Source organism: Physeter macrocephalus, chromosome 10 (genome assembly GCF_002837175.3).
Source record: "Physeter macrocephalus isolate SW-GA chromosome 10, ASM283717v5, whole genome shotgun sequence".
NCBI classification, from domain to species: Eukaryota; Metazoa; Chordata; class Mammalia; order Artiodactyla; family Physeteridae; genus Physeter; species Physeter macrocephalus.
Window position 1 is genome coordinate 21,272,812 of NC_041223.1, and position 16,569 is coordinate 21,289,380.

General features: G+C 36.8%; 1 protein-coding gene across 1 annotated transcript in view; it reads right to left on the reverse strand.

The window, feature by feature from the left end:
* The window catches only part of ZC2HC1B (zinc finger C2HC-type containing 1B), a 31,510-nt gene extending 14,976 nt beyond the window's left edge, over positions 1 to 16,534 (reverse strand). Inside the window, 5 exon segments of the mRNA XM_028494715.2 lie at positions 4,523 to 4,661; positions 5,189 to 5,259; positions 5,262 to 5,307; positions 7,588 to 7,649; positions 16,507 to 16,534. Coding sequence (XP_028350516.1) covers positions 4,523 to 4,661; positions 5,189 to 5,259; positions 5,262 to 5,307; positions 7,588 to 7,649; positions 16,507 to 16,534 — 346 coding nt within the window.
* Positions 16,535 to 16,569: the final 35 nt, after the last annotated feature.

Consider the following 16,569-nt stretch of genomic DNA (forward strand, 5'->3'; position numbering starts at 1 on the left):
TTGTTGATGGTCATATGCTACTTAAATGGAGCTGCTATAAACATTAATATGTTAAGTCTTTTTTAAGGACATGTTTTCCATTTTTTGCACAAACAGCTAGGAGTGGAATCACTGTATAGGTAAGTGTATGTTTAACTTAAGAAAATACCAAAGTGGCTGTACTATTTTAGACTCCCAGCAGCAGCAGCAGCGTATGAGTGTTCCAGTTGTTCCGTATCTTAACCATCACTTGTATTGTCGGTTTTTTATTTTAGCCATTCAAGTGGGTGTGTAGTGGTATCTCACTGTGGTTTTAATTTACATTTCCCTGATGCAAATGATGTTGAGTATCTTTTCACATGCTTATTGACCATTATTTTGTGATGTTCTGTTCAAATACATCTCTCGCCTTTTCCTTATTGGGTTGTTGTCTTATTATTGAGTTTTAAGACTTCTTTATATATTCTTGATATTTGACTTTCATCAGATACATGTATTATAAATATTTCCTTATCCTGTACCTTGCCTTTGCATTCTCCTAATGGTGTCTCTCAAAACCAATGTTTTTAATTTTGGTGAAGCCCAGTTTATCAACTTCCTTTTTAAAAACCTGTTGCTGCATTTTGTGTCCTGCTTAAAAAATCTTTGATGACTCTTAGATCAAAGATGTTTGGTTTTTCTAGAAATCTTATAGTTGTAGCACTTTATAGGTCAATGATTCATTTTGAATTAATTTTTGTGTATAGTATAAGACTATCCTTTCCCATGTTGAATTACTTTTGTTAAAAATCAACTGCCCATAGATTGGGGGGAGATCTATATTTAGATTCTCTTTTCTGTTCAATTGATATACTAATACCAAATTTTCATGATTACTGTAACATTATAGTAAGTCTTGACATCAGGTAGTGTAAGTCCTCCAATTTTATTCTTTTTTCAAAACTATCCTGGCTATTCAAGATCCTTTGAATTTCTGTGTAATTTTAGAATCAGCTGGTCAATTCCTACTTGGCAAAGAAAACTTGCAGGGATCTTCACTGGAATTACATTGAGTCCATAAATCAATCTGGGGAGAACTGACATCATAACACAATGCGTGAGTCTTCCAAACCATGAAAATGGTAAATCTCTCCATCTATTTTAGTCCTCTTTAATTTCTCTAAGCAATGTGTTGTGGTTTTGATTTTAAAAGTCTTACACATATTTTGTTAAATATATGCCTAAGTATTTCATGTTTTTTACATGATTGTAATGGCGTTTTTCATTTCATTTTTTCAATTGTTTATGCCTAGTATATAGAAATATAATTCACTTGTGTATATTGACCTTATAACCTGAAAGCTTGTTAAATGAACTTTTAATTTCAGTAGTTTTTTTGTAGTTTCCAAAGATTTTCTACATTTACTCATTCATGATCATGTTGTCTGTGAATAAGGATAGTTTTACTTCTTCCTCTCTAACCTTTAAATTTATGTGTATGTATGTATGTGTGTATAAAATATATACACACATATACACACCTTGGTGTGTGTTCCTTTGAGGCAGCCATGTGCTGAGGCAGGAGCAGCTGTCCCTTAGGGAGGGTGTAGCCTCTCTAGGCCCACCTGGCACACCTCATTTTGTCACCTGCCTGGCTTGCTTATTTGTGTCTTTATATTTAAGGTGTGTTTCTTGTGGAAAGCATATAATTGGACCTTGCTTTATTATTCAGTTTGACAATCTGTGCATTTTATCCTAAGTGTTTAGGTCATTTATATGCAATTGTCCATATGGTTAGGTTTAAATCTATCACCTTGCTATTTGTTTTTATCCTACCAGGTCTTTGTTCCTTTTTTCCTCCTTTCCTGTCTTTTTTTAGATTGAATTTTTTTTCCATTTTATCTCCAGTCTACGTATTGTCTTATTAGCTATACATCAATATTTTTGAATGTTTACTCTATGGCTTATTAATAGGGATCTTTATGATATAATACTCTACCTTTAAACAATGCTATACCTATTCATGTATACCATAAGAACCTTTCAACAATATACATTCATTTTCCTCACTCAGCCTTATCCTATTATTTTCATACATATCATTTCCAAATGTTATAATACCCATAATATGTTATTACTTACACTTTAAAAAGTCATTTATAACCCTCAGCTAACATTATACTCAATGGAAAGCAAGACAAGGATGTCTGCTTTCACCAATGCTATTTAACTTGGTATTGGAAGTTCTAGCCAGAAGGTTTAGACACAAAAAAGAAATAAAAGGCATACAAATAGGAGAGGAATAGGTAAAATTATCTCTGTTCACAAATGACATAATCAAATATGTAGAAAACCCTAAAGATTCCACGCCAGAAACCAACTGTTAGAGCTAATAAGCAAAATTCAGCAAAATTGCAGGACAAAATCAACTCACAAAAATTGCCTGTACGTCTATACACTAACAGTCTGAAAAGAAAGTCAACAATTCCATTTACAATAACATCAAAAGAATAAAATACTTAGAAATAAATTTAACCAAAGAGGCAAAAGACTCATACACTGAAAACTACAAAGCACTGCTGCAAGAAATTAAAGAGGACGTAAATGAATGGAAAGACATTCCATGTTCACGGACTGGAAGACAATATTGTTAAGATGACAACTACACCCAAAGTGATGTACAGATTTAATGCAATCCCTATCAAAACTCAATGGCATTTTCAGAAATAGAAAAAAAAAAACCCATCCTAAAAATTCATATGGAATCTCAAAGTTTCTAAATAGCCAAAATAATCTTAAAAGACTCTCCACTTCCTGATTTCAAAACATACTACAAAGCTATAGTAATCAAAACAGTGTAGTACTGGTGTAAGGACATATAGAAAAACGGAACAGAATAAAGAGCCTAGAAATAAGCCTTCACATATATAGTCAATTGACTTTTGATAAGAGTGCCAAGACCTTTCAATGGGGAAGGCACAGTCTTTTCAACAAATAGTGCTGAGAAAGGTACCATATGTAGAACTAGATATCCAACTTCCAATGATCTTACTTTATACCACATTCAAAAATTACCTGGATCAAAGATCTAAATATAAGAGCTAAAACTATAAAAACTGTTAGAATAAAAAACACAGGGGAGGGCTTCCCTGGTGGCGCAGTGGTTGAGAGTCCGCCTGCCGATGCAGGAGATGCGGGTTCGTGCCCCGATCTGGGAGGACCCCGCATGCCGTGGGGCGGCTGGGCCCGTGAGCCACGGCCGCTGAGCCTGCGTGTCTGGAGCCTGTGCTCCGTAACGGAAGAGGCCACAGTGGTGAGAGGCCCACGTACCCCCCAAAAAACCAAAAAACAAAACACACAGGGGAAAGACTTCAAGATACTGGAGTATTTGACATCAAAAGCTAGGCAACAAACGAAAAAATAGGTAAATTGGACTTCATCAGATTACTTTTGGGCATCAAATGTACCATCAAGAGAGTGAAAAGACAGTCCACAGAATGAGAGAAAATATCTGAAAATCCTATACCTGATAAGGGATTCATGTTAACATTAATCTAATCATGCCTCTGGACCTAATTTCTAATTTACAGAAAGACAGGGGATGGAGAAACATGTTAAACGTTAATATGACTTAAAAAGCAGACAAATCCAGAATATGAGACATTCTAAAAGATAAGTGGCCTGGCAGGGGTGTTGTGCAGGATTAAAAGGGACTAAAGAGACAACAAAAGACAATGCATGAACCTTGACTGAATCCTGGATTGTGGCTGAGTGGTGAGGAGAGAGCTTCAAAAGACATTCTTAAGATAATTGGGAAAATATGACTTTATATATTTAGTGTGATAATAGTATTGTGGTTATGCAGAAAAATGTACTTAAGAAATGTATGGTGAAATAGTTATCGGTAAAGTGTTATGATGTTTAAAACTTACTTTTAAATATTTAAAAGTATTTACTTTTAAATATTTAAAACTTCCTCACAAAAAAAAGAGAAAGAGATAAAAAATATGACAATAATGTCCAAATTGTCAAATTTAAGTGGAAGGTATACGAGTGATCATTGTACTATTCCTTCCTCTTTTCTGTATATTTGAAAATGTTCAAAATAAAAAGCTTAGGGTAAAAAAGCTGTGGGCCACTAACTGTACTTGAAATGGTTAAAATGGTGATTTTATATTTTATATTTTTATCTCAAAAACTTAAAAGAGCTGTGGGTATTTGATGCCATGGAGCTATTATAGAACTGCTTAAACTGCTCTGCCCAGCTCTGTTCTCATAAACCACGATGTGAAGGGCATCCCCTGGAGTTCTGTAATGCCATGACATTGGGTACAGTGGTGCACTCATGTTGAGGTAGAGTTAGAAGGAAACACAGAATCTTTACACAGAATTGAAAAAAATAGGATAATATAAATTTTATGATAAACTTACTTTTATATAATTTAATTATTATTGTTAATTTTAGAGTTTATAGGAGGAAGGCATAATGACTAGGCCAAAAATCAAGCATAGCCTCAATTGGTTAAGAGTAAAATGTCGAAAGCAAACCAAACTGGCCACACACCTAGGTTGATGGACGGAGGGGGTGGAGGTGGAAGAGGCCGGCATTCTTTAATGGCTAGTGTACACTGCTTTGCTGATCGAATCGCATTAATGAAGTCTTCATGTTGTTGTCTCCAGTTAGATTTTCTCATGGGTTGAGGCTATAAAAAAATAAACCGTATACTAACCTAGACTATATATCTCACCACTGTAATTTTTTTTAAAGCTAGGATTTGAATTTACAAGAAACAGAACTGTGAAATTTGGAGAAAAAAGAGAATTTTTTTTCCAAAAGTACCAAAAGAGGTTTGGAAAATACAGTAATAAAATTTGCAAGTCACTATAGTGAGGGAAAACACAAAATAACAATCAGAAAAACAAAGAAATTACAAAACTTTAAAGGGAGACTTAAATGTAAGATTAAAAGTGACTGTCTTCCAAGTTAATTGCTGGATTTAATGCTACTCTAATGAAAATATAAACGAGATTTTTTTGCCACATCTGGAAAGTATCTGAAATACATTTGGAAATCTAAGTGAGCATGATTAAAAAGAAAATAGTAAAGGTGGATTATACTTACATGACATTAGACTGCATTATCAAGCAAAAATGAAACCAGAGAGCCAGAAAGAGGCTTTAATGTACTGAAGGAGATAATCAAGAACAGCAAGGAAAATATCGATAGTACCTTGGATTGAGGAGCCTTCCACACAGTGGGAATGTCACTGCCCTGTAATCTTTGTTTTAAGGAATTGAAAGTTTACGCTTTTTGTTGAACAGTTTTCTACATATTGGTCCATGCCTTTCCTAGAAAAGAAGGAGTGGGGATTAAAATTTTTAACACGTACAATCACAAAGTTCGTAATGCCTCAGTGTACTCAAGCAGCCCCTGCTGCAGTGACTGGGTTGCACCTTCAGAGCCAAGTTCATTCTCTAACTCTCAAATCACAGCAGAGCAAATCCATCTGGCTCTCTTCACCCATGTTACACATAACGAGATATTGTGTTTGGGCAAGGTCAATAAAAGGCCTCTTCAGCTAAAGAAACTTACTTAAAATTTGGTCTTACATATTTAACTCTATCACTTGGGCTCAATGAATAGTTCCAAGCATTAAATAATGTTGAAAAGGCAAACTTTCTTGTTTAAGTTGAAATAAATTATTTCTGATATTCGGCTAGGTACTCACTGAAGCCAAGGAACTTTTCTTATTTCTTCTATTCTGTTTCCTGCCTTCACTGCTCTTAAATTCCAAAAGCAAGTCATCCAGGAATTGAGTCCCAATAACCTTAACATTGTTTTCCCATCATTTTGAAAGAACTCTTTGCATACAGCAAGGGGAAACTTAGCTTCTTACCAGTGGAACCTTCTCAGAAAAACTCTTACCACTCAACATTTCAAAATTGAGTTTAGCTGGGTTACTTTTCTACACACAGCAAATCAAACCACTTAACTACTGAAAAGGAGTGGAGAGGTTTCAAAGAAATATTTGAGAACATCTGCAAGAAACAACTGGGACAACCATACCACGAATGAAAAATACACCAATTCCATTTAAGTTATGAAGACATTTTCCCTTAGTGTGTCCAAACATTTCACATTCATGAAGTCATTTATTTTAGAGCAAATCTAAGCTTATAATATTAAATTTTAAAATATTACAATACTTATAAGACAATCGGCAGAGAAAACTACTCCAGGCAGTAGACCTCTAAGTACTCAGCATTTCTGGTACAAAAACCAGGGAGCCAGCACACAGAGCTTTGCCTGTGTACCACTTTTATAAAGTCTGCACTGCACCACTATGGGATTATGCCAGGATCTTTGCCTTCCACTCTTAAGTCCTCTTCCTTGGTGGTCATGTAACTCATAATAGCTATCACTTAGACAGTTGCTTTGTCCAGACCTAAAAAATACAGGCTCCATGAAAATCACGGCACCTGGCTACGAACAAGCCATACCATTTTAAACTGAAGGGGAGAGAGAGAGCAGACCACTTGATCAAATGCTCTTTGTAGCCTAGAAATGGGTCAGTGAAGTAAAACTCAAGAGGACCCAAGAATACTTGGCATTTAGTGATCCCTCTTCAAATTTGAGACCTTCTAGGTCTCAAATCCATTCTCATGGGGTGCAGTCCTGGGTTAGCAAAGGCAGCTCCCTAGTGGATTGTTGGGCCACAACAGGCCCTGTGAGTTCCCCTTCTAGATCCAGCAAACTCTAGCTGCGGTTAACTAGAACAGATATTTCACTTTTAAATTCCCCAGAGAAATAAAACCTACAACCTCATTTGGTAGTCTTTTGCCCCAAATGTAGTCAGGTTTATAGTCCAAATTCTTTAAGTTCAAAACAAGTCTCTTTGACCTAAATGTTCCAACTAACAGTTCATTGTCATCTTAGACTTTTGTTTTAAATTGTTTTTCCTGGGAACTCCTTCATAATATGGGGGGCCTACTACCTGTTTGTTTCCCTAATTTTGAAATAAATCAAGCTTTTATTCAACTTTATAGGCATCAATCCGGGGACTTGACATGCAGTTAGCTTGAATCTAATTAACAATTAGGTCTTGGAACAAGGCTTACATCCATTTTGTCCAAATTACATAAAACCCCTGAAACTAGAAAGTTCTGTCTTTATACGTGGCAAAGCAGGAAACAGAGGGAGGTTAAAGGACTTGTCAGAATTAGTGACAAATTTGAGGCTAAAAGCCAAGTTTCCAGATGCTCCAAATTCAATGTTCATTCCTCTTGACTAGCTAATTTCCCTGGTGCTTTGGCCTTAAAATTTGAATTTTTGATGCTTATAGAAAAGGCGAAAGAGCCAAAATCTCTCAAGAGACAATCAGCTGTGCCAAGATACTTTCATCTGGCTTCCTTTTAGTAAGAGGACCATGTTTAATAAGTTCCCTTTTGAATGGGGCAGCACTGATCTGCTTAAGTGTCCTCTGGGCCTGCCAGCCATAGGTTATGTACTTTTCTCCCCTTGCTTTCCCTCCACATCTGTCTTTAATCTTTGCCACTGTGGCCTCCTCACTGACTTGACAGTTCATTTAACTCCAATGAAACACATCTACAAAATGTCTTTATGTTTACCAGAACATCTGCTGCAAAGCGTCTTCCACAGACTTCACAGGGAAATAATTCCTGATTGCCATCTGTATAGGATCCAAGAGCACATTATGTTAATTTCACGGAATTGCCTGCCCGAGAAGAAATGATTAACTGGAGGAGACCTCAATAGCTTGATATCCTCTCTTTCCCCCTCTCTAACTACTTCCTTCTATTAGGAAGATCCTTTGTAAAACTCACCCGTTTTCTTCTCCTAACCTAGACTTCTCACTTCACTGAACAGATAAATTCCATATGCTTCAGGCAACCAGAGTATAATTATTTAATATTTAATATATTCTTAAACCAACTGCCTGATAGCTTAGCTTTAGACATAAGTACAAAGTTGATACCCTAGCATGAAGTCATAAATAATCCAATGGTAACATCTTTTAAGACTGCTACTAGAATGTAAGGCCATGTATGTGCTAAATGAAGGCATGCCATTTTATCATGGACAGTGTGAAAAGGGTTGCCTAGTCGTTGAATTTAAGATAAATTTTCCTGAGAATGGCTCTCTCTCCTGATAAATCTCTTTGCTGGAAAAACTCCTACCTGAGAGGAAGGAAGTAGAAGAGGATGAAATGGACCAAGTAGAATTGGTGGGCTTTGCTCCAAATCAGGAAAGCCAGAGCCATTACAATGGAGAAGCACATGAGGATGATGAACATCACCCCAGGGGTGGTGCTTAGTGTAGGATCTCTTTATGGGGCCTGTGAAGAACATTCGCTGCTGACATTTTATATGCAGTAGAGAATGAGTGAAGGACTACAATCATAATATGCTCACTACTTGCTATTGTTTTTAAAAAAATATTCAATTATTATAGTGCTTTCAAAGTTAAATGAATAAACTCAAATTAAAAAACAAAAACAAAAACTGACTGACTGTGCCCACGATATCCCAATGCCTCAAAGTACCTGACCCACAGTAAGGTTCTCAATAATTACTTGTTAAATGTATGGGTCAAACAAGAATTGAGTTTCTACCATAGGACCAATCATTCATTCAATAAATAATTAAACACCTGCCATATTGTAACTCTGTGGGAATGCTGAGAGAAACCATACATGGGTCCAGCACAGAAAAGGAAAGTATGCCCATAAATTACTTTAAATGAAGTTAGAAAAGCAAACCATTGTGGAATTCTGAAAAATAAGAGTTTTGTTTCATATTGCTGCCTTTCAGTTCATCTGGAGTTGAGTAGATAAGATTAAGAAAGCAGTTTGATCATGCAGAAGATTTTGTATTAGACTAACCATTTGGGCTCTATTCTACAAACAAGGGGAGAAATCAAGGACACTGAGTAGGAAGAACCTGAACAGAGCTGTGCAAGATTCATGTGACAAAGCTGAGGAGGGATGAACGGATGGTGGTGAGGAGGGAAAGTGGGATATTAGTTAAAAGGCTAAAGATATAGGCCTGAAATGGAAAGGAAAGAGGAAATGGGAGAAACTGTGGTCAAAGAATCAATAAGATGACTAGATTTGGGGGGAGTTGGGAGGTGAAAGAGAGAAGAACGCTGAGGGACTGAGAAGACGGTAGAACTATGGATAGAAATAAAGAATTTGAAAAGAAGGGCCATCTTGTAAGAAAAATGACCTCAGCTTTGGAAATACTGAGTTTGAGATAGAGTCATCCAGCCAGCAGGATGGAAATGAGGGAGGTCAGGGCTAGAGACACAGATGTAGGCTTTGTTTGGAGAGTGATGTAAAGGCATGATATTGCCAGGGAAGAGGTCATGGAAAGAGAAGTACAGGGATGATCCCCAGGGAACTCCATATTTAAGGGCCAAGAAGATGATGATGATAAGCCAGAAGGAGAAGCAAGAGAGAACAGGGTCATGGAAACCATGGGAAGACGGTTTGAAAAAGGAAGGCCTGATTAACAGGAATCAGATGGTAGCTCATTAGAGACACTGTTGATTTAAATGATTTCTTCTCACATCTGCCAGATGGTATTATATTTGCAACACAGGTCATCCATTACAGCATACAGAAATACCACTCTTCCTCTCTGTTCTTCTGGCCTTCTAACTCTATAAAAACTGGGTCTTAAATTTTTTTTTTTTTCCAGCAAGGATATCCCACCCCTCCACATACTTACTCATTAATAAAAGCTACTCATCCTAATTACAAAACTTTTTTCTAAAACACTAATGAAGGATGATTTACTTTTATGACTATTACTGTAAAATATGTAGGGTGATTTCCTGTTTCTCAAACACTTTTCCTATGTAATCTCATTTAACTCCTCACAGCAATCCTATGAGATAGGGTTGATACTTTTTTTTTCCTTAACAGATAAGAAAATGAAGGTTCAAGGTTAGGTGACTTCTTGAGGACAACAGGTAGTAAGTAGTAACACTGAGACTCAAACTTGAGTCTCTGTCTCTACAAGTATTAAGACTATTTACTCAATGATCACCATAAATAGAAAGATACTGTATCACTACTAACCTGCAAAGAAAATGGAAGTCCCTGGAGGATCAATGACCTTTGGTTTAAATCAGTGAGTTCTGAATTCAATGCGTTTGAAATAATGACAGATACAATAAGACTCAATTGAACACCTGAGATAGATGGACCACCACATTCTGAACCACATTCAACTTGGAAGCTTGACAATGAGGAAGAAAGGGAACATGGAGAACCAAACACAGAGATCAACAGAACCTTAAAAGAATCCTTTGAAACAACCAAGATGCCCTTCAATAGGTGAATGGTTAAACAAGCTGTGCTATATCCATACCCTGGACACAGCTCAGCAATAGAAAGAAACACTACTGATACATGCCACAACCTGACTCAATCTCATTGCTGAATGAAAAAAGTTAATCTCAAAAAGTCACATACTGTATGATTCCATTTGTAAAACATTCTCAAAATGACAAATTTGAGGGGGAAAAGAGATTAGTGATTGCTAAGAGGTAGGGATGGTCAGGGAGGGAGGTACAATGAGGAAGACCTCTGGGTGACGGGACAGTTCTGTATCTTTACTGCGGTGGTGGTTATGCCTGTAATAACATGGGATGGAACTATAAACGCTCCTTATACCAATGCATACTTTCTGGTTTTTACATTGTACTGTAGTGAAGATGTAACTTGGGGGAAACTGGATAAAGAATGCAGTAATCTCTCTGTAATATTTTGCAACTTTTCATGAATTATGTCAAAATTAAAAGTTTACATATCTAGGGGTTGGCAAATTGTGGCCAGTGGGCCCAATCAGAGGCTGCATGATCTTGTAAATAAAGTTGTAATGGTACACCGTCAGGCCCATTTGTTTGTTTATAAAATATCTACTGTTGTTTTCGTGCTACAATAGCAGAGTTGAGTTGTAACAGAGACCTTATGACCTGCAAAGCCAAAAATTATACTTTCTGGCCTTTACAGAAGTAGGTTGCCAATGAGTGAATGAGAATGTAGTAATTAAAAATGATTTGTGGGAGAATAACATGGAAAATTTTAATATGCATTTTTATTCATGTATTTACAAATAAAGACTGGAAGGATATATATACATATATATGGTACACACACACATTTAATATATAGTAATTACTTCTGAGTGGTAAGAAAAAAGGTGACTATTTCTTTAGTTTCCTAAGTTTTCAATTTTTCTATAAAGATTACGCATTGCTGTTTAAAAATAAAAGAATGACATTAAAAAAACCCTTTTGATAGAAAAGATTCTAAAACAATGTGTATTAACTTAGCTATTTCTAACTTTACCCTCTCTAATTGGAGTCTCAGTAGACTATTAAAGTGGCTATTGTTTTTATACATTGGTTCATAATCTGAAGACAATTTTTAAAATGAGGAAAGTGATCTGGAAGTGATCAACAGTTTTGTTTAGTATGTTAACAATGAAAAAATAAGCATTACAAAGATCTCAGTTCAAAAATTTTATAAGAAACCTGGAGAGGATTATGGCTGTAATGAAATTGGAAGAAATTCTACTTGAGACTAGACATTCTCTTTCTGAGCTGGAAGTTAAGAATGCTTTGTAGAGATACCTACCAATCCACATTTCCTTATAAAGGCATTACAGAGAAGGAAAAAGGAAGACATTTTCTCATTTAGCTGTCAGTGAGTCAAAAAACTCTTTTTAAGTCCTTTGCAGTCCAGGACATGCAAATATTAGCAATATTGACATCTTCCAGGGCCCTGTGGCAAAGGGGGTGGCATACTAGCTGAAACTTATTATCTCAGGAACATGACTTATAAAAAAAAGGAACTGAGACTAATGAGTTAGGATGGCAAAGAGAACACTCCATCTTATTTTTGCTTTCTCCCAAAACACTACAGTAAAGGGAGGTAGAAACATGGAGGACCAGGAGGACAGGGAGGAAAGGGGACAAGAATAAAAAACTGGAATCTGGAAAGCTGATGGACCATGGTAGCCAACCTGGAGGACATAAAACTACATCAAAATCCACTTCCCAAGCTGATGGTAGAAAAAACTGAGAACCATCCAGATTTACACTGCAGAGCCCTTCAAAATCACAGAAACCCCTGGAGCAGCACATACCTCTGACACAGGGACAGGATACGTGAAGAGGAAGAAGAAGAGATTGCTAAAATACGGAGGATCAGGGAGAAAGTTTTCTAAAAAGAAGTGAAGATTCCTAGAACGCCCCCCTTCATCCCACAGCCCCTGGGTGACTGTCTTTCTCCAATTCTAGCAGAAGTCTACTCTCCAGAAAGGATGAGAGGAGGTCTGTGCATGAGTCAACATGAGGCACAGCTGAAGGCATGGGTAGGCAGATACAGATGTATATACACATATACATGGTTGATTCTCATTATCTGTGCTAGTTACATTCCATAAATCCCTGCAAGCACTAAATGAACAAATACTGACTCAATCATTACTCTCAAATAATGCACTATACAAATGGATTTGTATTTCCCTGGGGAAATACAAAGTTACAACATTTTTATCAAACTATCAACACACAACCTTGGTTTATGAATTTGTTTAAAGACACCTTATTTAAATATATATATTGTTGATTCAATAATACTGAATTCACGGCCAACCACACTATAATGCATGCTTGCATGAAGATTATCTAATAGACATATTTTCTCCATAATGCAAATCACAGCCTTCCTGCACTTAGGAGCATTAGACAGCCCTTCAACACTATGCTTGGGAGCCTTTTAAACAGTGAAATCACCAAGAAAAAGTGCAAAATTATGAAAAGCATGGCACTAAGTAGACCATAAAAAGGACACTTGTTTACAGTAGGACAGCTGAAACAAGGCAGAGCATCACCTTGTTCTACCTTAGCTGGGAACATGTGTGTTGGTTGACTCAACTTTTTAACTGGTATGTGCATATCTGTGAATGGCCATGAAAGCACCATGAATATTAATTTAGGGTTACAAATTTTAGTGAGGAGGTGAATTTGCAAATAGGGATTCCAGGATTAATGAGAATTAACTGTTTATGTATACACATATATACATATACACACACACAAAAGTGTGAGTGTATATGTATATAATCTAGTGATTAATCTCATAATCAGTGATGCTGGAAACAGAGAATATCCCACACCCACCTTCCTCTACTTGGCTCACAGAATTCTGCCTGCCAGACCCTTACTCTCAAGGCAGAATGGAAGCTTCCCTGGGAATATAATCATTCCAGGGAGAAAGAGCTAAAGATACTGACATTGGGAAGATTCCCAAACAGCTCACCCAGACCACCCTACAAAAAAAAGCTCAAAATCATCCAATGTTACCCATCCAGAGTTCCTAGTGCTCTTGTCCTCCAATCTTAATCATGAACAAACAGACAGGAATTTCCAAAGATCTGAGGAAAATCTCTAGCATGTAAGCCCAAAGTAAACAAAAGAGAAATTTAAAAGAAAATTAAAGCTCTTAGAAATTAAAAACTCAGCAGTAGGTCGGCAGATAGAATTAGAGAAATCTCCCAGAAAGTAGAGTGAAATGGCGAGAAACATAAGCAAATTAGAGTACTTGTCCAGGAGGTCCTACTCCAAATAACAGGAGTTCAGAAGAGAAAAGGAGAAAATGCAAGGAAGAAAATAATTTTAAACTATTTCCAGAAGTGAAAGGACATGAGCCTCCTGTTTGAGAGGACACCCACACAAATGAAAATATGTCTAGAACAATAAATATCACTGTAAAATTTCAGAACACTGAAGAGATGCTACTTAGAGGAAAGAAAAGTAACATACAAAGTATGAGGAGTCAGAATGGCTTCAGATTTACAAATAGTAAAAATGGAAATAAATGGGGAAAAATTCTCTAAACTTCTGAGGGAAAATTATTTACAACCCCCAGTTTTATACCCAGCCAAGCTATCAATCAAATATGGGGGTAGAATACATTTCCAGACATGCAAGCTTTCAAAAAGTTTACATCCCATGTACTCTGTCTCAAGAATTACTGGAGGATATACTCCACAACAAGGTGAGTAAAAGATACAGCAAATAGGCATTCACCAGAGGAGGGAGAGAAGGGGATTCCCAGGATAACAGCTGGGCACCAGAACTAGAGAAGCAACCAGTTCAGACTGGAGGAGTGTGACTAAAGACACAGACATGCTGAAGGCTGTCATAACCTAGATATTCACTGCCTTTGTAATCTGAGGATAGCATGTCCTATATATATCTGGCTCTCATTCTGTTCTATACTTGGCTTGCTTGACGAAATCCCAGCAAAGCGCCTGCTCACCCTTCATACTCTCATGTCTAGATAAGCTGAGGATACTCATTTCACTCCACAGGAAAGTTCTGCACTGATCTCTTCAGAGACACAGAGAGGTCATAATAAGTATAGAAGCATAAAATATAAAATGAGCATATAATTGCTAAGCCTAGTTTGGCAGGAGATTCAGGATGCTTCAACTATGGTCACTTGTGTTCCCAGGACTCACTCATCACCTGGCTCACTGACATTACCACATGGGGCTCTTGTAAACTCTAAGAGCTCAAGTCAGACTCAGAAACTATTCAGCTCACCTTCTCAAAGATGCCTTGATCGAACGGTAGGAACTACTTCCCTCGTTGAGCTAGATTTGTGCTTCTCAGTTGCTCAAAACAAGATACTGTGTTTATAGGGATGCCATGCAGGTGATGATTAATATAAAAGTCCAGATAATTCATAAAAGTTACCCAAGGAAAGAAAAAATTGAATAAATTGAGGATTTATTCAAGCCACCTACAGGTGGCTTCTGTGTTCTATTTCTTAACTTGAATAACTTGTTCTACTTCTTAACTTGAACAGCAGGTATGTTTGTTTTATTATACATTCTCCATAAGGCCATTAGAAGTTTTACCATCTTCTGACCTTTAACTGGAACAAACAAGCTGGATAAAACATACTAATGTCAGCATTAGAACATAGAAGTATTGATAATCTAACAGTAAAGTTACAAGATAGCTAAAGTTCTGTCCTTCACCTGAGGTGATTTGATGACATCACAACGGAGATGTGGATACATCACTGGTAATAATCACAAACAGTAATAACTTGTGATACTTAGTTTGACTTGTAAAATAAGTTCTAAAGTATCTGAAAAAGTGACTTTATACCAATCATAGACAGTGCTTAAACAAAATAGGTCCTTAAGATACAGCAGGCAAATTCTTCATGATTTTGCCGTCTGTCTGGGATGCCTGAGGTATTTCTGGCTAACACTGAGGCTAGGTCCTTTTGTTCCAAGTTGAAGCAATTCTTTTCTCCTCTAAGTTGAAGCAATTCTTTTCTGAATTGTCTGTCCCAGCTATCCATTCATTTTTATATTTCTTAGTGACCATTTACCAAATGCCAGGCTCTGTTCTAGACCCTAGGGATAAAGTAGTAAACAAAAATACCCTGCCCTCAGTTTGTTCTAGTGAGATGAGACTGAAAAACAAGATAAAATCAGATGCCAGTAGATGTTAAGGAGAATATAAAGCAGGCAAGGAGCATAAGGAATGCAGAGGAGGGATGTTTGTGCTATTTTTAAATACACGGTCAGGGAAAAGTTTATAGGGGAGGTGACAATTGAGCACCATCCTTAAGGATGATTTATTTACAGTCAGAGAACTTCAGGGGGAACAGCAAGTACCAAGCTCCTCATTTCAAGTGGTACTTATCAGAGTGACTTGGCATTAGTTATATTTTGCTGCACACACCCTGCCTCCCCAGAAAACGCAGTCCTTGAAGGTAAAACCCCCTTATTGCTTTGGACACCTAACATTTAACATGGAGCTTATGTTAAGTTCCCAACCACTGTTTATATGACTGACATCGTAAATATTCCAAAATGTTATGAAATACAAAATATCATGTAAGAACTTTCTTCCAGAATAAAATCAAGATCTTTAAATTTGGAGGATAATCAGTCTAAATCACAATATGCTTCACCAAGACTAGTGGCTTATAGGCACATTCTCTTAATTGCAAAATATATAACGTGTTAATTTAGACCATTTGGGTCAAGTGTGGTGAAATTAAAAGCTCCGAAGATGGAATCTGAAGAGCACCAAGTCAAAGTAACATTCTAGATTCTTGCTGGTTTTAAGAACCTTCAAATGAGATGGCTACCAAAATAAATGGTCAATCTCTTTAGGATTCAGTACATTCCTGATATGAACATAAACCATCATCTGGCCCTTTGCTTCTGCAGGTTGGCATTTAAATACACGCTCTCCAGTATTCTACTTCTGTAATGACAAGCTCTTCAGCCAAGTTTTTTCTATCAGTGTTGGTAGAGTACCTAATGCTATTGTTTTTCACAACTCTTTTAAAAATTCTACAATGATTAGATTTAGAATCTGTAACGTATAGAACAAGATAACACCTCCCAGCTGAGGAAAAGCCATAATCAAATTATAGATGAAGACACTTTCTAATAACTTAGATATCAAATGCAGCTCACCTGCTAAGAATGGTTCTGCCTCAGCCATTCTGTACCCAACTCAGACCAACAGTGTCCACAGAT